Source organism: Callospermophilus lateralis, chromosome 3 (genome assembly GCF_048772815.1).
Source record: "Callospermophilus lateralis isolate mCalLat2 chromosome 3, mCalLat2.hap1, whole genome shotgun sequence".
Classification (NCBI taxonomy): Eukaryota; Metazoa; Chordata; class Mammalia; order Rodentia; family Sciuridae; genus Callospermophilus; species Callospermophilus lateralis.
In genome coordinates, this window is record NC_135307.1 from 176,235,506 (window position 1) to 176,261,747 (window position 26,242).

The 26,242-nt window shown below is 34.8% G+C and overlaps 1 protein-coding gene across 6 annotated transcripts in view; it reads right to left on the reverse strand.

Annotated features, from left to right (window-relative positions):
- Positions 1 to 26,242, reverse strand: part of Ncoa6 (nuclear receptor coactivator 6) — a 91,510-nt gene that overhangs the window by 57,567 nt on the left and 7,701 nt on the right. For 4 of the 6 annotated variants that reach the window (XM_076851728.1, XM_076851727.1, XM_076851726.1 and 1 more), the window contains exons 2-5: positions 13,771 to 13,840; positions 12,989 to 13,154; positions 5,764 to 5,869; positions 620 to 901 (exon numbers count right to left, since the gene is read on the reverse strand). In XM_076851728.1, the coding sequence (XP_076707843.1) occupies positions 620 to 854 (235 nt within the window). In that variant the 5' untranslated portion in view covers positions 855 to 901; positions 5,764 to 5,869; positions 12,989 to 13,154; positions 13,771 to 13,840. The remainder of the gene's footprint in view (positions 1 to 619; positions 902 to 5,763; positions 5,870 to 12,988; positions 13,155 to 13,770; positions 13,841 to 26,242) is intronic. The other 2 variants (XM_076851724.1, XM_076851725.1) reach the window with 2 other exon arrangements.

The window sequence follows — 26,242 nt, forward strand, 5'->3', positions numbered from 1 at the left end:
TGTAAAGAGGCCAGATGGGAACTGTGGAGAGGCAAAGTGCCCTTGGCAGCAGCTGCTACTTAACACCATCTGGGAAATGGGAAGACCTCAATGTTACCCGACCTTCTCATTTTTAATGATAAATTGGTTCCAATGTAATGTATCTCAATTTCTAAAGCACTGGTGATAAACTCAAACACTACAAACAAAATTAAAAAAACAAAGCAAGCAAACAAACAAACAAAAAACTAAAGTGGGCTATACAACACATGTCTGAAGGCTGGATCCAACAAGCTGTCAGTGATCTCTAATCTAAAATATAAGTATGTTTTAAGTACTTAAAGTAGATTCAGAGAATACTGGATTTTTTTAAGCTTTAAAGGACCTTAAAGATCCAGTTTAAACCTGTCAACTTATAGTAAAGAAACAGATCAAAGCATTAAAAACAATAAATAAATTTGGGTCTTGAAAGTCAGTGCTATCACTAAAAGAAACAACAGCATTTCTGCTTTTTAAAAACTCCTAAATTCCTAATTTTGTACTTAAAATTAGCCTTTCAACTTAGTTTAGCAAAACTTTCTTTGTAAAACTCAAAACACCATGGAAGGGAAAGAAGGAAACAATCATTAAAACAAATTACCCATGTGTAACAAATTGGGCACATTCTTCAATATTGCATCTAATTTCCATTGGAAATCTTTATCATCTATATTTCCTTTGAAGGCCATAAAAATTGTGGAATCCTCCAAAATACTGTCACTTTTTGTGTCATCATCTTCTAGTCCAGAGTCAAACTCCATCTCTGAGTCTTCCACTGTTGATGAACACAAGGAAGTATAGATGTCTTCTAAGTTAGGAAGGTCGTCCAAAACCATGGTGAATATTATTCCTGAAGCATATGCCAAGTAGACAATAAGAAAACCTTGAAAAAGAGAAAGGATAAGAGAAGAGTATTACATAGCATAATTATATATTCTACAATGTACAATTCATAGTTTAGTGAAAACTGTAATTTATTTGATAAATGATAAGGACAGTCTTATAGTATAATAAAATTAAGAAATTAAAGAAAAGCTTAAACTGTTTAATTAAGATATCCTAAAATTATTCATTATTTTTCTGTTTTTTTCCCCAGTGTTGGGAATTGAACCCAGGGGGACTATACATATCTACCTCTACATTTCCAGTGCTTTTTATTTTTAATTGAGACAGGGTCTTACTAAGTTGCCCAGACTAGTCTTGATCATCCTGCTTCAGCCTCCCAAGTAAATAGGATTATAGGTGTGTGCACCACACCTGGCTAAAACAATTCGTTCTTTGAAGTAACAGAAATAAAAAAATAAACAAGTCTTTAAATTTCCCTTTTATAATGCTGCATTGCTACCTTTTTGTAAATCTGGAACATTAGGAGGAGTGTACAAAGGATTAAAGACAAACTTTCTGAGAATCTTTTTTTATAAGCCTTTGGTTGACCACATAGAACAAGTGGCCCCCAAAGACTCCTGTTGCTCCTATGCCAAAGAAAGCCTTAGAGGAGCCAAGGTTTCTTTCTAAAGCCCTCTTCTCTCTCCAACCCGCAAAGTACAACTAGACCCAACTGAAAGCATATGGGTGATTACTGAAACTCCTGAATTCTTTTACAAAGACTGTTTTTTTTGAAGTACCAAGTGCTAACAGATTGCACCACTGGAGTTCCTAAAAAAATTGTTTTAAACAACTCTTAAAGGTTTATTAATAGTGATTTGGCTGAAAGTAATAATTCAGAAACAACAAAATAAATCTTTAAATGCTTTTATTAAAGGAGCACAAGTGGTTAGTACATGTTTATAGAAGCAACAAATATGTCCTGGACAGACCTAAATTACCTTTTAACTTTTAGATTTAAAGAAGTTACATTTTTTGCTATTTTCAGTTTTGTTGCTGACCAGTATGCGTATTAAAAATCACATATGGCAATTTCCTCTATTAGCTTTGGGATTGAAGATCCCATTTTTAACCAAAGTGAATGAATAAATATTAATCATCAGCATTTGCGTTATGCAAGAGGAGCATGGGTATATAAGAATCTCACACCAATTTTCTAGTTAAAAAATTCCTTACTAAAATATAACTTTTAAATAAAATAAATAAGAAAAAAAAACTGAAAATACCCTAAAATGTAAACAGTGATTGTATTAAATTGGTAGGATCACATATAAATTTCCTATTTCCCAAGTATGCTGAAAGTCATTAAGAAATGCAGATTGAGGTGGTATATGCCTATAGATATCTGTAATCTCAACTACTTAGTAGGCTGAGGCAGGAGGATTGAAAGCTTGATGCCAACCTGAGTAACTTAGTGAGATGAGGTGTCAAAAAAAAAAAAAAATTAAAGGGGTAGGGTTATAGCTCAGTGGTAGAGTGCTCAAGGTTTAATTTCTAGTCCTGCAAAAAAATTTAAAAAAGCAAAATGTTTAAAAATTAAACTTAGAACAATTTTTTTTGAAAATAAATAAATAAATAAGGACTGGGGGGCTGAGCATATAACTCAGTGGCAAAGTGCTTGCCCAGCCTGCATGAGGCCCTGGGTTCAATCCCTAGCACCGCATAAAAGAGGGAGGGGACTGGTGATGTAGCTTATTAGCAGGGCATCCAGCATTTAACCCCAGTACCACCAAAAAACCAAAACAATAACAATAACAAAAGAAAACCTTGAAGTCAATAGCACATACCTATACCCCCAGCTACTGGGGAAGCTGAGGGAGGAGAATGTAAAGTCAAGGCCAATCTAGGCAACTTAGCAAGACCCTGTATCAAAATAAAAAATAAAAAGGGCTGGGAATAGCTCAGTGGTAGAGCACTCATGAATTTGATGCCCATTACTGAAAATAAAAAAGAAAGAAATGTCAAACTATGTTGTTATTTGTATACTACATGTATTAAAGAGGATAAAGTATTTAAAAAACCTTGCTTAACTCTTCTTTATTAAACAGTGATTAAACTTCAAAAGCAAAAGTTTTTTAAAAACCAACCTAGGGGCTGTAGCTATAGCTCAGTGGTAAAGCACCTGCCTTGCATGTGTGGGGCACTGGGTTTCATCCTCAGCACCACATAAAAATAAATAAAGATATTGTGTATCCATCTACAACTAAAAAAAATATTAAAAAAAAAAAAAAAAAAGCCAACCTAAGGGCAGCTAGGGTTATAGCTCAGTGGTACAGCACTTGCCCAGCATGTGTGAAGCACTGGGTTCAATTCTCAGCATCACATATATATAAATAAAATAAAGGTCCATTGACAACTTTAAAAAAAAAATTAAAACAAAAGCCTAAGCAATATTTGGGGAAAAACTTTTCTGTTGTTTAAGCAAATAGGCAAAAAATACTTGTACATTTGAGCAAAGCACCTTATAATCTAGTAATTATTTCCTTTTCTTGTATTGTTACTGTCAGAACAGAACTGTGTGGTGTGGTTAAGAAACAACAGCATTCAGAAAATACCTATATAAAAACTACCACTCTTTATTTAAAAGCACTTTACAAATTCTAACAAACTTTAGATTAAAGGTAAATAAATGAAGCTAATGAAGGAAGTTTTTTTTGAGAGAGAGAGAGAGAGAGAGAAATTTTTAATATTTCTTTTCTTTTTTTTTAGTTTTTGGCGGACACAACATCTTTGTTTGTATGTGGTGCTGAGGATCGAACTCGGGCCACACACATGCCAGGCAAGCGCGCTACCACTTGAGCCACATCATCCCCAGCCCCGCTAATGAAGATTTTTAGGGCTTAAAAACTGCAGCTTGGCAGCAAAGACTGATGGCTGAAACTGTCTAAAAAGTTAGTTTCTTAGCAGTTGTTCCAACGTTGGAATTGCCAAGAAAATAACTAAAAATTTAAGAAAATTTTCCAAAAGAATCTTTAGCTGGAAAGAGGGAGACCAATTAAAAAGTCTGACTTTGACAGTCATCTAATGAGGCTGCTGATTGTTCCATAAAGGCTGTATATCCCAACTTGGAAAATCCTTGACTGGCAGACACAGATACACCAATTCAGGAATAACCAGTTCAACAATACCAAAACAGTATACAGGTAATTATAAAAATAAGAAAACTGAAACAATCTATGAAAAACTGTTGACTTCCCCTTCAATTTTTAAGGAAACTTCTAGATAATGTGGTCACTGAGATAATATCCACTTAAAATCCAACCCTCGATGAAGGATTTACTATCAAAATAACTGAACAACTTTTCAGTGAAATGTAATTCAGTTAACTGCTCTTGGAAAGAGAAAACAAACTGTAGGTGACTGCTTCATGAGAATCATTTGCTCATTATGACATCTGTCACAAGAAGGCATATGTTATTGTCTGGGTTTGCTAAGAATGACCACCAGCTTTCATCCACATAATAAACTTTCAGATTACCTAATAATTTCATTTTTTACTCAGGCTCTTTTAATCTTTCATAAAGAATTTAAGAACACATGTGATATTTAGGAAAAATTTAAAAGGCATTCATAATATTTATTTTAACTTAGCAATAAAAACAATTTTAGAGCTACCTAATAGCTCCAGTTGATGAAGGAATCGCCAGGGAATCAATTATGTTTATACAAGAATGGATCATGAATAAGGATAACACATTACATGAAAAACTGAAAGAGAACTAAACATTCACACGCTGCTGGCAAAGGGAAAACTCTAACTCCACAATGTAAAGACATGACTGTTGCCATCTGAATGCAATGATCAACCTTAGCATGACTTACAGAGAAACAACAAGAAATTATGTATAGTATTAAGTGCACTGAATTATCTACAAAGCATCTTGCCAAAAGTGTTTAAACTTAATCTAACAAGTCTTTAATAGGAGATAAAGAAAGAACTTAAAAAGCACCATGAGGGAATAATCAGATAAATCGAGAGTATAGGATTTCTACAGGACATCTGATTTAGTCTCTTATAGGAAAAAGCAGATAACAACTCTTCTAAATTAAGAGACTTATTAAATGAATAAATGGTCATCTGTCAAGTCTCCGCAAGCATTTCTGAAGAGTCTCCCATGTCAGTTAAACTGACTATGACATAGCATCCAAATGAAGACTCGAAGAATTTATTATGAATGCTGTACTTGAAACCATAAGTTTCAAGATAAAAATGGTCTAATTTCTGCTGGGCTTCAGCTTAACTCCAATCTAAACAGCATTAAATCATAGGTTGTGTTTAGTCTGCAACTTTCCACGTACATATATTTATTTTCTTTTTTTGTTTGTTTTTTTGAAACAGGGGTCGCACTGTTTTCAAGGCTGGTCTTAAACTCCTGGGTTAAACTGATCCTACCAGTTCAGTCTCCCAAATGAGAATTAAAAATATATCCTATTTTAAATCAGAGATATTTGTTTGAAATCTATTATAGTTTTAATCAAGATAGATTTTAATCATCAGTTATTATTTACTGTGAAATCCGAGGTGATTCTTTATAAAAGGGTGAGAAACTACATTTAAAAAGTTTATTGTAGAAACCCTACTTAAAAACAGAAGAATGAAGGCTGGGGATATGGCTCAGTGGTAGAATGCTTGCCTAGCATGCTGTGGGTTCTGGGTTTAATCCCCAGACCAGAAAAAATAAAATAATTTCAAAATAAATACAAACAGAAGAATGGCATTTGCATTTTATTCAGTGGTTCTAAAAATAAAAAATGCATTTTAGACAGTTTCTCTATAAAGAAAGGCAATACCTGAAAAACCAAAAGAATAAACATTACTTTGGGCCTTTTATCTATTATCCTATATAACATTTTACTCACCAAAATGTCTTTCTTAATTTTTATCATTTATTCAGGTCATCTTCTAAGTCCAAACAAGTTGGCATTTTTAGGGCTTATATTTCAAGACAACAGCCAAATCAGAATTCTAAAAAACAAGACAGAGAGGAAGAAAGAGAAAGAAAAGAAAAATAAAATAACAGTATTTTGGCATCTTTAGAGAATGGTACAATAATTTTCATTGAGTCTCCAATAAATATCTTTTTCTGAGATCTTAAAACACTCATCAGTAAGCATTCAGAATGTGGAAGCAAAACTCAGGAATTTAATACCGGCTTCATTTAAGAATCAAGAGGCCTTAGAGCCCACCCTGTATCTTCTTTCCTAAATCTGTCAAATTAAAATGAATTAACACCATACCACATTGATTGCAGATACTGGGAGCCAAAACCAAAACAGTTATATATACACTAGATAAAAAACCCATATCTTTGAACAAAACTTCAAAGTTAGTTTTTAAACTTCATGAATACAGATGTAATTTTTCCCCCATGTATATCCATAATATTTAAACATTGTATTTTTCATTAAATCTTCAGTTTAAGTTGTTAAGTATTCTTTGTAGTAGCATAGAAATTCTGCACAGAAAATGTATTATTTTGGGGGCTGGGGTTGTGGCTCAGTGGTAGAGCGTTTGCCTAGCACATGCGATGGCCTGGGTTCGATTCTCAGCACCACATATAAAAAAATAAAGCTATTGTGCCCAACTACAACTAAGAAATAAATATTTTTAAAAATGTATTATTTTGGCACACTTCAGAAAAAATTATCTATTTTAATAAGATAGCATCAGTCTATAACATCTTTAATTTGGGTGTTATGATTTTACATTACTGTATGTACTGACTTTCTTTTTTCTTTTTTAAATTTTATTTATTTCTTTAGTTGTAAATAAACAAATACATTTATTTTATTTATCTATTTTTATGTGGTGCCAAGGATAGAACCCAGTGCCTCACAAGTACCAGGCAAGTGCTCTGTCACTAAACTACAACCCCAGCCCAAGCACTGGCCTTAAAAATCTTCAAATTCTAGATGGATATATGTTCTAGTAGTTAATAATTAATAATTAGAGAAAAAAATCCTGTAATTATTTTTTAGTTCAAGAAAAAGGAATTTTAAAAGTAAGACCATAAAGAAAATCTTAACCTAAAAACCAACAATAGGATAATCAAATACTCTGATGATAATGCACTGAAATTATAAATTCAAAATAAAATCAAGAAATAAAGGTCTTTTCCATTGTAAAACAACAGCAAAACTTTGGACTTAGGTTTTAAAAATTACAAATCAGAACTGCCAATTTCTAGAAAACCATAAGGAAATACTACACATAGAAACCTAAGAATATAGCCAGTTCAGTGAAGAAAATTCATAGCCATAAAACACCTTTACTGGGGGGCTGTAACTCAGTGATAGAGCATTTGCCTAGCATGTGTGAGGCACTGGGTTCAATCCCCTGCATCGCATAAAAATAAATAAATAAAATAAAGGCATTTGTCTATCTACAACTAAAAACATTTTAAAAAAATACCTTTATTGGAGAAAAAAAAGGAAAATAAGTGACTTAAATACCTGACTCAAAGTTATAAAAAAAGCAATAAAGTGAACTGAAAGAAAGCATAGACAAATTTATTAAGTCATATGATCTGCCCAGATTGAGTCAGGAAGATACACCCAACTTAAACAGACCAATATCAAGTGAGGAAATAGAAGCCATTAAAAGATTACCAACCAAGAAGAGTCCAGGACCGGATGGATACACAGCTGAATTCTACAAGACATTTAAAGAAGAACTAATACCAATACTCTTCAATTTATTTCAGGAAACAGAAAAAGAGGAAGCACTTCCAAACTCATTCTGAGGCCAATATCACCCTGATTGCAAAACCAGACAAAGATACTTCAAAGAAAGAAAACTTCAGACCAATATCTCTAATGAACATAGATGCAAAAATTTTCAATAAATTAATTCTGGCAAATCGAATACAAAAACATATCAAAAAGATTGTACACTATGATCAAGTGGGATTCATCCCAGGGAAGCAAGGTTGGTTCAACATATGGAAATCAATAAATGTAATTCATCACATCAATAGACTTAAAGAATCATATGATCATCTCAATAGATGCAGAAAAAGCATTTGACAAAATACAGCATCCCTTTACGTTCAAAACACTAGAAAAACTAGGGATAACAGGAACATATCTCAACATCATAAAGGCTATCTACGCTAAGCCTCAGGCCAACATCATTCTAAATGGAGAAATATTGAAGGCATTTCCTCTAAAATCTGGAACAAGACAGGGATGCCCTCTTTCACCTATTCAACAGAGTTCTTGAAACACTGGCCAGAGCAATTTGACAGATGAAAGAAATTAAAGGGATTCGTATAGGAAAAGAACTTAAATTAGCTCTATTTGCTGACGATATGATTCTATACCTAGAAGACCCAAAAAACTCCACCAGAAAACTCACAGAACTAGTAAGTGAATTCAGCAAAGTAGCAGGATATAAAATCAATACCCATAAATCAAAGGCATTTCTTATATCAGTGACAAATCCTCTAAGAAGGAAATGAGGAAAACTACCCCATTCACAATATCCTCAAAAAAAAAAAAATAAGATACTTGGGAATCAACTTAATAAAAGAGTTGAAAGATCTATACAATAAAACTACAGAACCCTAAAGAAAGAAATCAAAGAAGACCTTAGAAGATGGAAAGATCTACCTTGCTCTTGGATAGGCAGAATTAATATTATCAAAATGACCATACTACCAAAAGCACTATACAGATTTAATGCAATTCCAATCAAAATCCCAATGGCATTCCTCATAGAAATAGAAAAAGCAGTCATGAAATAAGAGACCCAGAATAGCTAAAGCAATCCTAAACAGGAAGAGTGAAGCAGGTGGTATCGCTATACCAGACCTTAAACTATACTACAGAGCAATAGTAACAAAAAGAGCATGATACTGGCACCAAAACAGACTGGTAGACCAATGGAACAGAATAGAGGGCATACAGACTAACCCACAAAATTACAATTATCTTACATTAGACAAAGGTGTCAAAAACATGCACTGGAGAAAAGATAGCATCTTCAACAAATGGTACTGAGAAAACAGGAAATCCATATGCAACAAAATGAAATTAAACCCCTATCTCTCACCATGCACAAAACTCAAAATGGATCAAGGACCCAGGTATTAAACCAGAGACTCTGCATCTAAAAAAGAAAAAGTAGGCCCTAATCTTCAACATGTGGGATTAGGCCCCAACTTCCTTAATAAGACTCCTATAGCATAAGAATTAAAACCAAGAATCAATAAATGGGATGGAATCAAACTAAAAAGTTTATTCTCAGCAAAAGAAACAATCTGTGATGTGAACAGAGAGCCTACATCCCGGGAGCAAATTTTTACCCGTCACACATCAGATAGAGCACTAATCTCTAGGGTTTATAAAGAAGTCAAAAAGCTAAATACCAAAAAAATAAAAACCCAATCAACAAATGGGCCAAGGACCTGAACAGACACTTTTCAATAAGAGGATATACAATCAATCAACAAATATATGAAAAAATGCTCATCATCTCTAGCAATCAGAGAAATGCAAATCAAAACTACTCTAAGATATCATCTTACTCCAGTCAGAATGGCAGCTATTATGAAGACAAACAACAAGTGTTGGCAAGGATGTGGGGAAAAAGGTACACTCATACATTGCTGGTGGGACTGCAAATTGGTACAGCCAATTTGGAAAGCAGTATGGAGATTCCTTGGAAATCTGGGAATGGAACCACCATTTGACCCAGCTATTCCTCTTCTCGGACTATACCCAAAGTACTTAAAACCAGCATACTACAGGGACACAGCCACATCAATGTTTACAGCAGCACAGTTCACAACAGCTAAACTGTGGAACCAACTTAGATATCCTTCAGTGGATAAATGGATAAAAAAAAAAGTATATGTACACACACACACACACACACACACACAATGGCTTATATACACAATAGAATTTTACCCAGCATTAAAAAAGAACAAAATCATGGCATTTGCAGGTAAATGGATGGCACTGGAGAAGATAATGCTAAGTGAAGTTAGCCAATCTCAAAAAAAAAAAAATGCAGAAATGTTTTCTATGATATAAGGAGGTTGACTCATAGTGGGGTAGGGAGGGAGAGCATGGGAGGATTCAATGAATTGGGGTGGGAGGGAAAGGGAGGGGGCAGGGGATTAGCAAGGATGGTGGAATGTGATGGACATCATTATACAAAGTACATGTATGAAGGCTTGAATTGGGTGTCAACATACTTTACATACAAAACAAAGATATGAAAAATTGTGGTACATATGTGTATTAAGAATTGTAATGCAAAAAAACCCAAAATACATGTATAAAGGCATAAATTGGCGTGAACATACTTTATATACAAAGATGAAAAACTGTACTCTATATGTGTAATAAGAATTGTAATGCATTCCACTGCTGTTGTGTATTTAAGAAAAATAAAATCAATAAAAGAAAAAAAAGACCTTTATTGGGAATAAAAAGAAGGAAAATAAATGACTTAAATACCTGATTCAAAGTTATAAAAAAAAAGCAATGAAGTGAAATGAAAGAAAGCAAAATTCAAAAAATCAATATAGATAAAATAGAAATCAATCACTGGGAGAAAAAGTAAAAAAAAGTTAAACATCTAGTTAACTTAAAAAGGGAGAAAATTCAAATATGTAAAATGGCAAGAAACAGAAACAGAGGAAATAAAAGGGCTCACTGAGATAACTTTGCTCAAACTTTTATTGATATGTAAATATGCTAAACCCCCATGAACCACATACAAATTTAATACAAAATACAATTAACCCTTTGAAGAACATATAAGTCTAATGATCTGAAACTGTTCCAGATATATATAACGTGTGTGTGTGTGTGTGTGTGTGTGTGTACTGGAAATTTAAGCAGCTAGGGGTGCTTAAATACTGAGCCACATCCCCAGTCCTTTTTATTTTTTATTTTGAGACAGGAGCTGGCTAAGTTGCTTAGGATCTCACTAAATTGGTTAGGCTGGTCTCTTACTTGCAATCCTTATGACTCAGACTCCCAAATCACTGGGATTACTTATAGGCATGAGCCACCATGTCCAGACCAGAGCAATTTTTAAAAAAATAAATTTGCAGGCAGAGAGCTACAAACCAACCCTTTTTACAGTGACACAAGATTCTAAATCAAACTTTAAATAGATCCTGACAGTACATTAAAACATAATGTATCATGAAGGCTGGAGTTGTGGCTCCGTGGTAGAACACTTGCCTGGCATGCATGAGGTCCTGGTTCAATCCTCAGCGCCACATATAAATAAATAAATAATAAAAAAGATTCAATGACAACTAAAAAATATTTTTTAAAAAAGATAATGCATCATAATAAAGTGAAGACTGTTCTGCAAGTTTAAGGAAGACTTGTTATTAGGAAATTAAGGGGAGAAGTTATATGATCCTCTCCATAGTTATTGTAATTTGAAAAAATTCAAGAAACATTGCTGATTTTTTTTTTTTTGTGGTGTTGGGGATTAGAACCCAGGGTCTTCTGCATTCGAGAGGCACACACTCTACCAACAGAGCTATATCCCCACTCTAATAATCATATTTTTAAAACGTCAAATAAATTAGTATATAAGTGCTTCCTTAACATAATAAAATGTAGCTTTCAGCACAGAGGCAGGGCTAGGGGGTATAGCTCAATGGCAAAGTACTTGCATGCATGATGCCCTGAGTTCATTCCCTAGTACCACCATCAGTCCAGAACCTCCCCCCCTCCAAAAAAAAAACACTTTTCATTCATCAAGTTAGCAAAAATTTGATAATGTATTGTCTTGGCAAGGTTATGGAGAAAACAGGCACTCTCGTTTAATTGTTGGTGGTAGTGCAAATCGGTGTTAATGCCAGCAATTAGGTAATATATATCAAAACATCAATTACAGGGGCTTGGGTTGTGGCTCAGCGATAGAGCACTTGCCTCGCATATTCGAGACCCTGGGTTCGATCCTCAGCACCACATAAAAATAAATAAATAAAATAAGGGATTTGTGTCCAACTACAACTAAAAATATAAAAATAAAAAATAAAGATATTGTGTCCAACTATAACTAAAAAACATTTTTTAAAAAATATCAATTACATATACCACTAACAAAATGATTCCACTTAGATAGTGATCTGAAAGATACACCTGTCAAAAACAAAAGGACAGGGCTGGGGTTGTGGCTCAGTGGTAGAGCACTCTGCCTAGTGAGGCCCTAGGTTCAATCCTCAGCACCACATATAAATAAATAAATAAATAAATAGAATAAAGCTACTTATTGTGTCCAACTACAACTAAAAAATAAATATTAAAAAAATGGTACAAGGTATTCACTCCATACTGTTTTCATCCAGAGGCCCACCAATAGGTACTGATCAAATCCATAAAGATGAAATGTAATAAACAGAAAAGAAAAAAAAAAAAAGAAATGCAGTGAGCAAGAATAAGGATGCTGTCTGTGCTGCTATGTGGAAAGATCTCCAAGATATATTGTTGGGAGAAAAAAAAAAAAACCCAAGGAGTAAATCATTAAATACAATATGCTATTTTTTGTGAGAAAATAATATTCTACAGGTTAATTACTGAAACTAAAGAGAATTTGGAGCTTCCTGAATTCTGCAGTAGCTAAAACTTGCAGAAATATTGTTACATACCAGGCACTGTTCTAAGCACTTTGCATTATTAATTCAATTAATCCCCTCAAAACCACCATGAAATAGGTTCTATTACCTCCATTTACAAAAGAGGAATTAAAGCACAGAGATGTTAAGTAACTTGCTTAAGACTATACCTACAGCCAGAGTGTGCCCAGGCAATCAGATTCTAAAAGCAGGGCTCTTCATTACCACACCACACTACATAACCTACTTGAATATTTGGTAAAAGCATACTCTCAGCTCCCGAAAGACTGATGATTTCATTCATTCATTCAACAAATATTTAAGTATGCAATACATGCCAGGTACCATTCTCAATGCTAAAGATACAATGATGATAAAAATACAGACACAGTCCCACCTTTTATGGAGTATAGTAAGAACTTGGGCTTAAAGCACACGATTCTTAAATTAAGTATTTATCCCCTTATTTATATATTTATCCAAATACTTACATGGGGACAGGGTGGTGGGGAGTCACCAGTTGTAAAGTGACCAGTTCTGCTTTAACTAGCTAGAGCAGTGGTTTCCAACTTTTTGGCACTTGAGAATCACCAAAGATCCTTTTAAAATTCCAATGCCCACGTCAATTCCATACATTTAGGGCAATTAAATCACAATCTGGGCAGTGGGGACAGAGACAAAGACATCAGTAGTTTTCCAAGAACCCTGTGGATGACTGCAATATGAAGAAAAGTTTGAGAAATCACTGAGCTATAGTTTTTAATCTGTCTGAATAATGGTAAAGGCCATTCATGATAACACAGAAAGAGATAGCTGAATATAAACAAAAAGTATATCCACTTGTCCTTCTGAAATCTGCTAAGTAGCTACCCCTCCACCTCATGTTATAAATTCTGAGAATATCAGAAAGGGCCAAATAATTATTTTCTTTTCTGGTTTTATCTATACCTCTACTCTATTCCTTCCAAAATCATGGACAACTGAGAAATTTACCTTTTTGTCTTTTTCTGGTTCTTTCTATGGAACCAATGAAGAATTCTGCCATGTTATACCTATTCAACACAACTGACTGCTTTTCTATTAAGCAGATCTCGTTTAGTTGGTTTGGATCCAACCCGCATGCCACCTATAGCTTGGCAAAGTAAAGTACCCTATGAATGCTGAGATCAAAATAAATTCTTTTTAAAAAATCTATTTCTAATTCAAAACTTTAAGTTGAAACAAAATCTTTTTAAAATAATACATTCGTTTGTATTCTAGAGAAGCAACAGACCTGTTTAAGAACTCTCTGACCACTCTCAGAAAAGATAGTCAGTAGGACCCCTCTCCATTCCTCCCAGGACCTAGACAAAAAGGAAAAAGGGCAAAGAGGAAGAAGAGAAATGTCAGAAGACCAAACATAAACCCAATAAATCTATTTAAAGTAAATTTTTGTAACTAGCCAAATTCCATCTGTCACTGTTTCTTATAATTTTATTCTAGAAAGTGTTGTAAAAGACCCAAGATGATCTCTAGTCCAGTGGTTTTTAACAAAGAAAGCTTATTATAATCCCAAATAAAACTCAAGATATTTTCAAAATACTTCTGTATTGGTTACGAAGTATGTTCATTTTGTAATTCGTTATCCTTATGATTTGTGCACTTGTCTTTATGTGTGTTATACTTTACAATTAATACTTTAAAGAAAAAAAACAGATACAGTACATGTGTCTTGGGCAGAAACCCCTACAGATTCTAATTAAGTAGGTACAGAAACAGAGTCCCACGAAAGTTTTGTGATTTGGCCTAGCTCACAGATGTTTAGCTACAGATCTGTATTTCTTGTCACTGTCCTTCTGCTTCAAAACTGTAAATATGCTGACATCATATTTTTAATTTAACATTTTTTCTCCTACTTATCTGAAAAATTATATTACAAGTGACAACTGCAAAAACAAGGAAGTAAATTAATGAAAAACACAGATTTCCCAAGTTATCACAGCTGTTTCACCATACACTTAAGAGAATTAAATATCTAATGCAATGCAACTATTTCCTATCCTGGGTACCCATTTTTTTTTTTTTTTATGCTCTCAATAATCTGTTGAGTAATATGTCAAATTATCAGTAGTAAAATCAACTAGGTACATATGCAAAATATACTAGCATTATTCATGATAATGAAACATAAGGTGAATTAGAAAGAGGGCTAGGCTGAGCATGGCAAGGTAGGTGTGTCCTGGGATCTAATTGTGGCCTTCCTTAAAGTTGTATTATTTGGTCGTACAATCACTATGGAAAGCAATATGGAGATTTCTCAGAAAACCCGGAATGGAACCAGCATTTGACCCAGTCATCCCACTTGTAGGTTTATACCCAAAGGACTTAAAATCAGCATACTACAGTGACAAAGCCACATCAAGGTTTATAGCAGTTCAATTCACATTAGCTAAACTATGGAAACAACCTAGGTGTCCTTGAATAGATGGAAGAAAATGTGGTATGTATACACAATGGAATATAACTCAGCCTTAAAGAAGGATGAAATTATGGCATTTGCAGATAAATGGATGGAACTGGAGAATATTATGCTAAGAGAAGCCAATCCCAAAGAACCAAAGGCTGAATGTTTTCTCTGATATGTGGATGCTAACTCACAATAAGGGAACGGGGAAAATAGAGGTATTTTGGACTAGACAGGGGAGTGAAGGGAAGGGAGGGGACATGAGGGTAGGAATGATAGCAGAATGAACCAGACATTATTACCTTATGTGCACGTATGATTACATGACCTGTGTAACTCTACATCATGTACAACCAGATGAATAAGAAGTTATATTTCATTATGTATGCTCTATCAAAAAACAATCTACTGTCATACACAACTAATTAGAACAAATAAAAAATATTAAAAATTTTTAAAAATAAAACAAAAATGTTGAATAATTTGGGGCAGGACACAATCTGAGTCTAGGAATCTTTTTTTTTTTTTAAGAGAGAGTGAGAGAGGGAGAGAATTTTAATATTTATTTTTTAGTTATCAGCGGACACAACATCTTTGTTTTTTGTATGTGGTGCTGAGGATCGAACCCCCGCCGCACGCATGCCAGGCAAGCGCGCTACCGCTTGAGCCACATCCCCAGCCCAAGAGTCTAGGAATCTTAAATTTGAAAATGAAAAGACAGTTCACCAGAGCTAGAGCTAAATAGAATCTCTCCATTTAGATATAAAAAAGCTTAAGGATTATTTATCAAGAAATTTAATTATTCTTCAGTCCCAGTGGGAATAAGAACTGTGACAACCTTTGAGAAAATCAAACTGGAAGTTCATAATAAAACTAAAATAAACTGAACTTTTAACCTACATTTGGGGCTTATCCTACAGAAGTAAAAGCTCCATTTCATAAAACTATATGCACAAGAATGGCTACTGGGGCCTAGTGTGGTAGCCCATGTCCATAACTTCAGCTATTCGAGAGATTAAGGCAGGAGGATCACAAGTTTGAGAACAGCCTGGGAAACTTACCCTATCTCAAAAATAAAGTTTAAGGGCTGCGGGTGTGGCTCAAGCCGTAGTACGCTGGCCTGGCATGTGCAGGGAGCTGGGGTCGATCCTCAGCACCACATACAAATAAAATAAAGATGTTGTGTCCACCGATAACTAAAAAATAAATAATAAACATTAAAAAAAATTTAAAAATAAAGTTTAAAAAAGGGCTGGGGGTATGACTCATTGCTTGCCCAGTATGTGGAGGTTTTAGTCCTCCAGTACTAAAAAAAAATCTGAAAACACACTGAGCAAAAAAATAATATAAATGGAATATTATGTAGCTAGTAAAAAGGGAAACTAGATATTTCCTTAATGATTTAGAAGGAAATGTATAATTCAGCTTGTTGCAATAAACATATACTATGTTTGTGGTTTGAAAGGAAAATCCTATTTAATTCATAACAGAGAAGAAATAATAAGAAAAAACTGATTACAGGAATAACAGAAAAAATAGTTATATAAAATTGATAAAGAATTGTTATATAAAGGACAGCTAAATGAAATATTTAGAGATTAAGGAAAAAAACAAAATCTAGCTGGGTGTGGTGGTACATGTCTGTAATTCCAGCGGCTCAGGAGGCTGAGGCAAGAGGGTCGAAAATTCAGAGCCAACCTCAGCAACAGTGAGGCACTAAGCAACTCAGTGAGACCTTGTCTCTAAATTAAAAACAAAATAGGGTTGGGGATGTGGCTCAGTGGTTGAGTGCCCCTGAGTTCAATCCCTGTTCCCCCACTTCCAAAACAAACAAACAACAACATCAAAAAACCCCCAAAGTCTAGGTACTTTTTGGGTGGTGGTGTAAAGCAATTTTTATCAACTCAAAATTTTTCCCCTATTTCACAAAGAAAAATAAGTGTTTTACTCAAGAGTTCTGTATTTTTTAGGTTTGTCTTCTTAAAATGCTCTTTTAAAAAAGCAAACACAAATCATCACAAAATCCTGTCAAATAAATGTCTGTTATTTTATTGTTGCAACCTGTAATTCTTTCTTTTTCTTGGTTAAGTTTTATTTGTTTTTAGCTATATCCTAACACTTCAAATTTATCTTTTATAACAATGTACCATTCTTTTTATTATTATTTTTTTTTTAGTTGTAGATGGACACAATACCTTTATTTACTTATTTTTACGTGGTGCTTAGGATCAAATCCAGTGCCTCACATGTGCCAGACAGCCCCAACAACACTCCATTCTTTGTTACATCAAATAAAATTTTACATGCATAGTACAAACATAAAAGAAAAACAGATTTATACTGAATAAGTAGTCAAATGATATGAAAAATAAGTGTTAGTAGATGAGCTATACTTAACATTATTTCTTAAAAATTGATCACCACTGATAAAAATTTCTAAAAACATATTTGCTAGTAACAAAAAACAAAAAAAAGCAACTTTACAATGATTACCACCTTAATTAACCCTGTGATCAAACTTATCAATAACAATGGAACAGATGGGTTGGGATTGTGACTTAGTGGTAGAGCACTTGCCTGGCACATATGCACTGGGTTCGATCCTCAGCACTGTATAAAATATAAATAAATTATAATTTTTTAAAAAATTTTTTTAATATTTATTTTTTAGTTTTCGGCGAACACAACATCTTTGTTTGTATGTGGTGCTGAGGATCGAACCCGGGCTGCACACATGCCAGGCGAGCGCACTACCGCTGGAGCCACATCCCCAGCTCTAATAAATTATAATTTAAAAAGTAAACAGATTAAACTCATCTTTTTAAAATAAAAAACAGTGGGATATTTATATACTTCATGATATGATGCAAAGTAAAGAATATTTGTCAAAATATGTAACCAAAATCTAAATCAAATCTTTAGAATTTAATGCATAAGCTTCTAACCTTCCAGTTTAGGAAAATACAAGGAATAAAGGAACAAGTTAAAGGTCGCAAAGAAAAAAAAATCAGGTAAATCCAGAGTGTGGGACATTCAACAAGAAAACTACTGCTCTGATTTCAACAATGCCACGGAAAAAAGTGGGAGTAGACACAGACAGGATATAGGAAGCATTCTACGTAAAATAATAATTTTTTATATGGGCTGGAGATGCAGCTCAGTGGTACAGTGCTTAACCTAACATGTACAAGGTGCTGGGTTTTCCCCAGCCTCACAAACAACAATAACAAAAGACGACGGGTATAACAACAGACAAATGCAATGCATGGGCCCTTAATTTTATTCCATTTCAAACAAGTCTCCAAAATAGCTTTTTTGGAGAAACTTAAACATAGATTTAATGTTAGATAGTATCAAGGAATTACTTAATTACAGACTTTTTAAAAAAAAATTTTAATATTTATTTTTTTTTTTAGTTTTCAGCGGACATAACATCTTTGTTTGTATGTGGTGCTAAGGATCCAACCGGGCCCATGCATGCCAGGTGAGTGCGATACCGCTTGAGCCACATCCCCAGCCCTTAATTACAGACTTAATGTTAGATAATATTAAGAAATTATACCTAATTTCATTAGGTGTAAAATTGCATTGTGATCATGTAGGAGAATGTCCTTATTTGTAAGATATGTGAGGCTAAAGTATTTAAAGGCTTGGTATCATGATGTCTTTATTTTTATAAGGTTTAACATAATATATTATTAAGCATATGGCAACATGTTGGATATAGGTGGTAGGTATTATTTCTGGTGGTTTTTTTTATATGTTTGAAATTTTTTTATGATAAAACATTTAAATATTTTTTTTAAAAACCCACAAAACTGTGAGGTATCACTAGAATACTAGAAGAAAAAAATATATAAAATACAACATTAACTAGTAGCTAGTGGTGAGAAAAATTGGTGGCCATTCTAAAGAATAATCTGGCAATATGGTTGGTTAAAAAATTATATCCTTGGGCTGGGGCTGTAGCTCAGTGGCAGAGTGCTTCTTATTTGTGTGAGGCACTGGGTTTGATCCTCAGCACCACATAAAAATAAATAAAATAAAATAAAGGTATAGTGTCCATTTACAACTACAAAAAAAAATTTTTTTTAATGATATCCTCGGGCTGGGGATATGGCTCAAGTAGTAGTGCGCTCGCCTGGCATGCATGAGGCACTGGGTTCGATCCTCAGCACCACATAAAAATAAAATAAAGATATTGTGTCCACCTAAAGCTAAAAAAAAAAAAAATTAATTAAAAAAAAAGATATCCTTAACCCTGATTAAATAAATCACTTCAGGGAATATATTCTAAGAAAAAATAGGGGGAAAGTTTTATAAAAAGATGTTATAACAGTATAATTGATAATTACAAAACAAAAACAAACTGAAAATCATTCAAATGCCAAATTATCAAGTTTGGTTATTATGTATCCACTAAAAATGATACAGAGACATGCAGAAAACTGCATCACCCTATTGCCAAATAATAATCCATGAGGCCATGGATTAAATCTCCATCAGCATACACACACAGACTACAAAATCTCTGTATGAATTAAACATAAAGACTGTATAAGTATGATAATGACTGGGCTGGGAATTTAGCTCAGTTGGTAGAGTACTTGCCTCCCATGCACAAGGCCCTGGCTTCAATTCCCAGCACCACACACACACACACAAAAAAAAATACTGTTATGTGCTTGTAATTTTTAAACACAGTTTAAAAAATTTCATGGAGGGCTGGGGATGTGGCTCAAGCGGTAGCGCGCTCGCCTGGCATGCGTTCGGCCCGGGTTCGATCCTCAGTACCACATATAAACAAAGATGTTGTGTCCGCCGAAAACTAAAAAATAAAATATTAAAAAATTCTCTCTTTCTCTCTCTCTCTCTCTCTCACTCTCTCTTTAAAAAAAAAAAAAAAAAAAAAAAATTTCATGGGGGCACATGTTCTTAAAGAAAATATGAACAATGCAAATACAAAATGAGGAGAAAACTGCCCAGGCACAAATAAGGAAAAGCACCTGAGGGCTATTACTGCCCACAATTCAAATAAGTATTCTCAATCTGAGTACAGTCCTACTGGGAACAAAGCCAACATAACCACCATTAAAAAGAAAAAGAAAGATAGCCGGGTATGATGGTGCCTGGGGAGACTGAGACAGGACTATGAGTTCAAAGCCAGCCTCGCAATTTATAGAGGCCCTAAGCCAACTCAGCAAGACCTTGTCTCTAAATAAAATATAAAAAAGGACTAGGGATGGGGCTCAGTGGTTAAGCACTCCTGGGTTCAATCCCTGATATCAAAAAAAAAAAAAAAAAAAAGAAAAGAAAGAAAGGAAGGAAGGAAGAAAGAAAGAAAAATAATATATCACTGGCAGTACACAGTCTGCATCATAGTCTGTATCAATAGACAGTATCTCAAATTGTCAGATATTTTTAAAACTATGGAAAAACTAAACAAAGTTCAGAGAAAAATCAAGAGGTAAAGGACAGAATGAAAAGGAGGTGAGTTCGAAGAAAATGAAGGGGCTGAGGTTTTGGCTCAGAGGTAGAGCGCTCGCCCAGCGTGTGTGAGGTGCTGGGTTTGATCCTTAGCCCCGCATAAAAATAAAACAAATAAAAATAAAGGTATTGTGTCCAACTACAACTAAAAAATTTTTTTAATTAAAAAAAAAAAAAAGGAAAGCATAATTAAACCAAAACCCACGGAGAGGCTTTTGAACAGACCCTGAAAAGCTGATGTCTGTCTTAATGTCCACAGATGACTAAGAGAAGAGTCTAATAAAATACCCTAAGTTTGTTGGGTTATTTATTTATTTATTTATTTATTTATTTATTTATTTATTTTTAGTAGTAGTTGTTGAACACAATACCTTTATTTTATTTATTTATTTTTATGTGGTGCTGAGGCTCAAACCCAGGACCTTGCACAAGCTAGGCGAGCACTCTACGGCTGAGCCACAATCCCAGTCCCTGGGTTGATTTTTTTAATAAGAGGATTTCTTGACCATCCTGATGAAGTTATTGACATAAGTAAATAAGGAAGGCTGGGTATGTTTAATCATGAACCATCTGCTTTTCTTAGGGTATTTACTTAACTATGATCACCTGGTCATAAAATCACTCTAAAGCTTCAATTATCCAAAGCTGGAATCAGTCATCCAGTATTTTAAAATTCTACTGTGACATCTCTCCCCAGCTCCACTCCTACCCGTCATGCCTCAGCAACATTCAAATGTCCTAGACCTGTCCAGAGCCCCAAACTACCCAGGCTTCATCTCTCTACAACTCCTCAACACACCAGCAAATCAGACTTATATTTCATTATCTAATTATTCTTTATCCTTTCCCATATCTGTCATTTCCCTCGGTTCATTTCTCCTTCACTACACTTGTTGCAATCTTACCCTTCCATTTGTAAATTTTAATTTAAGGCCGCTTTGTTATCTCAAATGCTACCTGTTATGGACTGAATTATGTCCCTGGCAAAAAGATATGCTGAAGTCCTATCCTTTAGTATCTCAGAATGTGACTTGTTTTGGAAATAGGGTTACTGCAGATGCAATTAGTTAAGGCAAGATTATACCAGAGTATAAGTATTAAGAGCTCTTAATTCATTTTGTCCTTATAAGAAAGAAATTTGGACACAGAGACAAAGATAAACAGAGAAATTGGTGGACAACAGACACTAGAGTAATGCACTAGCAAGTAATGCACTTCCACCAAGAATTGATGGAAGCTAGGAAGAGACAAGGAAGAATTCCACTCAAAGTCTCAGAGGGAGCATGACCCTGCTGATACCCTGAATAGAGGTTCCAGCCTCCAGAACTGTGAGAGAATAAACTTGTTATTTGTTTGTTTATTGCAGTTCTGGGGATTGAAGACAGGGTCCTGTCACATGCTACCACTGAGCTACATTCCTAGCCCCGACTTCCATTGTTTTAAGTCATCTAGCTTAGTACTTTGTTATATCAGCCACAAGGAACTAATACTACACCTTTTCCATGAAGATTTCTCTTCCAAGTAGAAGTCATCTCTATTTTCTGAGCTCCCATAGTTCTTACTGTCTCATTTAAAACATAACCTGCCATACTTTTTATGTCTGCTTCCCTTTCTCAGATGAACTTTCTGGAAAGCAGAAATTACAGATGATCCTTCATACCCTTGAAAATACTAGGGAAAAAAATGTGTTTGTACTGAACATGTAGAACAATTCAGTATAATAACTATATACAAAACATTTGCCTTATATTAGGTATTAAAAGTAATCTAGAAATGATCTGAAGCATAGTGGAAAGTATGCATAGCTTACATGCAAATACTACACAATTTTATATAAGGAACTTGAGCATTCACTGATTTTGGTATCCAAGGGAGTCTGGAACCAATCCCCTGTGGATGTCTAAGACTATATACATGTAACTGTGTATACTTCTCAACTCCTGAAAGGCAGTCAACATATACTACCATAATGAAAATTTCCCAAAACTTAATTATTCGGATCATAATGCTTTTGAATGAGTCATTTCACATAAACTAAAGAGTTAAACACAACCCAAAAGAGTTCAACTGAAGACTCTTATTCTTCTGTTTTTTTAAATGGTACTAGAGATTGAACCCAGGGGTGTTCTATCACTGAGCTATACCCATAGCCCTTTCTATTTTTTTTTATTTTGAGACAGTGTCTCACTAAATTGTCCAGGCTAGCCTCAAATTTGCAATCTTCCTGCCTCAGCTTCCCATGTCACTGGGTCTACAGGTGTGCATCACTGAACCCAGCAAGACTCATACTCTGTAAGAAACATTCCTAGATTTAAATTTCCTTATTAATATATAATCATATTGATATGTACACATATATATGTACATATCACAGCTAATGTACACAATGGGAAAGGATATTTATTTAAAAGACAAATCAGGATCTACTGACTGATGCATTGCTATGTCTATAAGATACCTATTTATCTAAAATCTTCCCACATTTACTGGTATTTGGTGGTTAACCACAGTGCCTTTGAATTTTTCTAAGTGAAAAAAAAAATTTTTTTTTGAGAGAGAGAGAGAGAGAATTTTTTTTTTAAATATTTATTTTTTTTAGTTTTCGGCGGACACAACATCTTTGTATGTGGTGCTGAGGATCGAACCCAGGCCGTAAGCATGCCAGGTGAGCTTGCTACCCCTTGAGCCACATCCCCAGCCCAGTGAAAATTTTAAGTCTGAATTTTTTTATAAGAGCCACAGCCTTAGGGCTGGGGTTGTGGCTCACCAGTAGAGCACTCACCTAGCATATGCGAGTCAAGGCACTGGATTTGATCTTTAGCACCACATAAAAATAAATAAAATAAAGGCATTGTGTCCAACTACAACTACAAAAATTTAAAAAAAAAAAGAGCCATAGCCTTTCTTCTATACAACAATTAAAATTAAGGAAAGGGAGTCAGGCATAGTGGCACACCTGTAAATCCAGTTACCCAAGAGACTGATGCAGGAGGATACAAGTTTGAGGCTAGCCTGGGCAATTTAGTGAAACCCTGTTTCAAAATAAAAAGAACCGGGATGCATTTCCGTGGTAAAGCACTTGTCTTATATGTGCAAGCCCTGGGTTCAATCCCTAGTACTATAAATAAATAAACAAACACATAAATAAAATGGAAAGGGACTTATAATGAACAGAAACTTGATTCACAAATATGTAACTATTTCTTCCTGTGAGATATTGGTGTCTGGTCTTTAGAAAATGTATATAAATGGGTACCATGGAATTAATATTCAACAGTTTCAATATCAGTAAAGAAACTGGTTAATGGGAACTTTTGTTGCTTCTCTATGTGTATGTTGTGGGTGTTGCTGCTGGCTAATGAGAAATACAAATCTAAATGCCTGTTTATAGCATGAGTACCCTGTGAATTTGGTGATCATTAATATTATTAACTGACATAGTTAATATTATTAACTAATCATACTATTTTCACTAACAGAATATATAAACCACATCTTCAAGTTAGGAGTGAGCAGGGAGGGAGTAAACTTGTTCCATCTTTATCATATCAGTTTTTCCCCATGCTGATCCTGTACTTCACAATCAGGATTCTTTTTCTAATGGGCAGATTTCATTATTTCACTGTATGGCTAAAAACTTTTTATGGCTTCTACTATTTAGCAATCAAATCCAAACTTCTCAGTTTCCTACAAAAAAAGAATATTCAAAGCCTTCCAGGATTTGGGAGCATAGTATGTAAAGATCAGGAAGACAGGCTTTGCAATTAGACTGCCTGGACTCAAATTCTTCATCAATTGTTAGCTCTATTCCTCAGTTTCTTTTTCTGTAAAAAGGGAAGAAAAAACAGTGCCTATCTCACTAGGTTGTTGTGATAATTAAATAAAGTACCACTGGTAAAATGTTCAGCATATTATCTAGCAAAAGCAAGCCAGCAAAAATTGTGCCCTACAGGCCAGGACGCGGTGGTGCACCTCTGTAATCCCAGCAGCTCAGGAGGCTGAGATATGAGGGCGAATTTAAAGCCAGTCTCAACAAAAGTGAGGCGCTAAGCAACTCAGTGAGACCCTGTCTCTAAATAAAATACAAAAAAATAGGACTGGGGATGTGGCTCAGTGGTTGAGTGCCCCTGAGTTCAATCCCTGATACCCCTGCTCAAAAAATAACAACAACAACAAAATTGTGCACTACAATTTTTCAAAGTTTTATTTTTTTATTTTTAATTTTTTAGGTACCAAGGATTGAACTTAGGGATACTCGATCTCTGAGCCACATCCCCAGCCCTATTTTGTATTTTATTTAGAGACAGGGTCTCACTGAATTGCTAGCACCTCACCATTGCTGAGGCTGGTTTTGAATTCATGATCCTCCTGTGTCAGCCTCCCACACTGCCAGGATTGCCACTGTGCCCAGACTCAAAGTTTTATTTTATCTACTACTATTGTTGCTGCTGATCAATTTCTATTTCCAGCTAAAAACAACTCCACAACCATCCTAGGTGATGACCCTGTTCTCCAGGTGAACTGGTTTCTCTTAAGAACCAATCACTATACTCAAGTTTTCACTCAGCCTGGAAAATACTGTTTCATTTGCAAGTATTAAGATCCTAATCATCCTTGAGAGCTCTGCTCATGGCCCACATCATTCAAGGACCATACTCTGATATCTAAGCTCCATAACAAGTTACAGACACTTCTCTTCACACAAATCCTGGCTAGATTCATCTTGGTATCCTGTAGAGTTCTAGTCAATTTGCAGTGTACATGATAGGGCTCAATAAATGTTTGACAAGTGAATTTCTGTTTCCTCTCTCTCATGCAACCTCTCTCTTGGAGAATAGCACCACATAAGAAATAAAAAGACCTCTTTTTATTTCTATTTCATAATTTGGACAGAGTATTCTTTTCTATCACAATGTGGTAATTTCTTTTTTGGGGGGTGGGGGTTACCAGGGATTGAATTCAGGGGAACTCAACCACTCAGTCACATCCCCAGCCCATTTTGTACTTTATTTAGAAACGAGGTCTCACTGATTGCTTAGCACCTTGCCATTGCTAAGGCTGGCTTTGAACTTGCAACACTCCTGCCTCAGCCTCCTGAGCCACTGGGATTATGGGCATGTGCCACCACACCAGGCTACCAATTTGGTAACTTCAGGAAGTTGAACTGAATCTTTTAATTTCAAGCATCATTTTATTCATTATGATCAAGTATATCTCAGCCTTAGAAATAAATTTTAGTATTTACCTGCCCACAAACTCATATGCTTTTTTAGCCATCCTGACCCTACCCAATGTCATTTGTTGGTTTATGGGAGGTAAGGTTTAAATTCTCAGTAGAATTAGAAAATCAAATGTCTACAAAGTCACAGTAAATCAGCAAAGCAAGAGAATAACACAGAGAACTAGAAAAACACATTTTATCTAAAAGTTTCATCTGACTATTGCTATACATATGGGCTTGAAAAATCTTCCAGTTTTTCAAGATAAGCCAGAAACTCTGGAGTTTTTTTGTTTTGTTTTGTTTTGTTTGGGGGGGGGGGCAGTTCTCGGAATTGAATCCAGGGCCTCAAGCACACTAGGCAAGTACTCTAATATGGGCTACACTCCTAACCCCACATTTAAATTTTTAAGATGTTAGTGATACCAAATGTGTGCAGGTCAAATTCAGTCACAGGTTGCCAATTTGTATCCTCTGAAACAGAAATTCACTGCAAAAGAAGTAATGATATGGAAGGTGTTCTATGCCAGAGACAGTCTTAGGCAGCCCTAAAACTAAACAGTTCTTTGAAAACATCTCAGCCTAGCTCTCAATCAT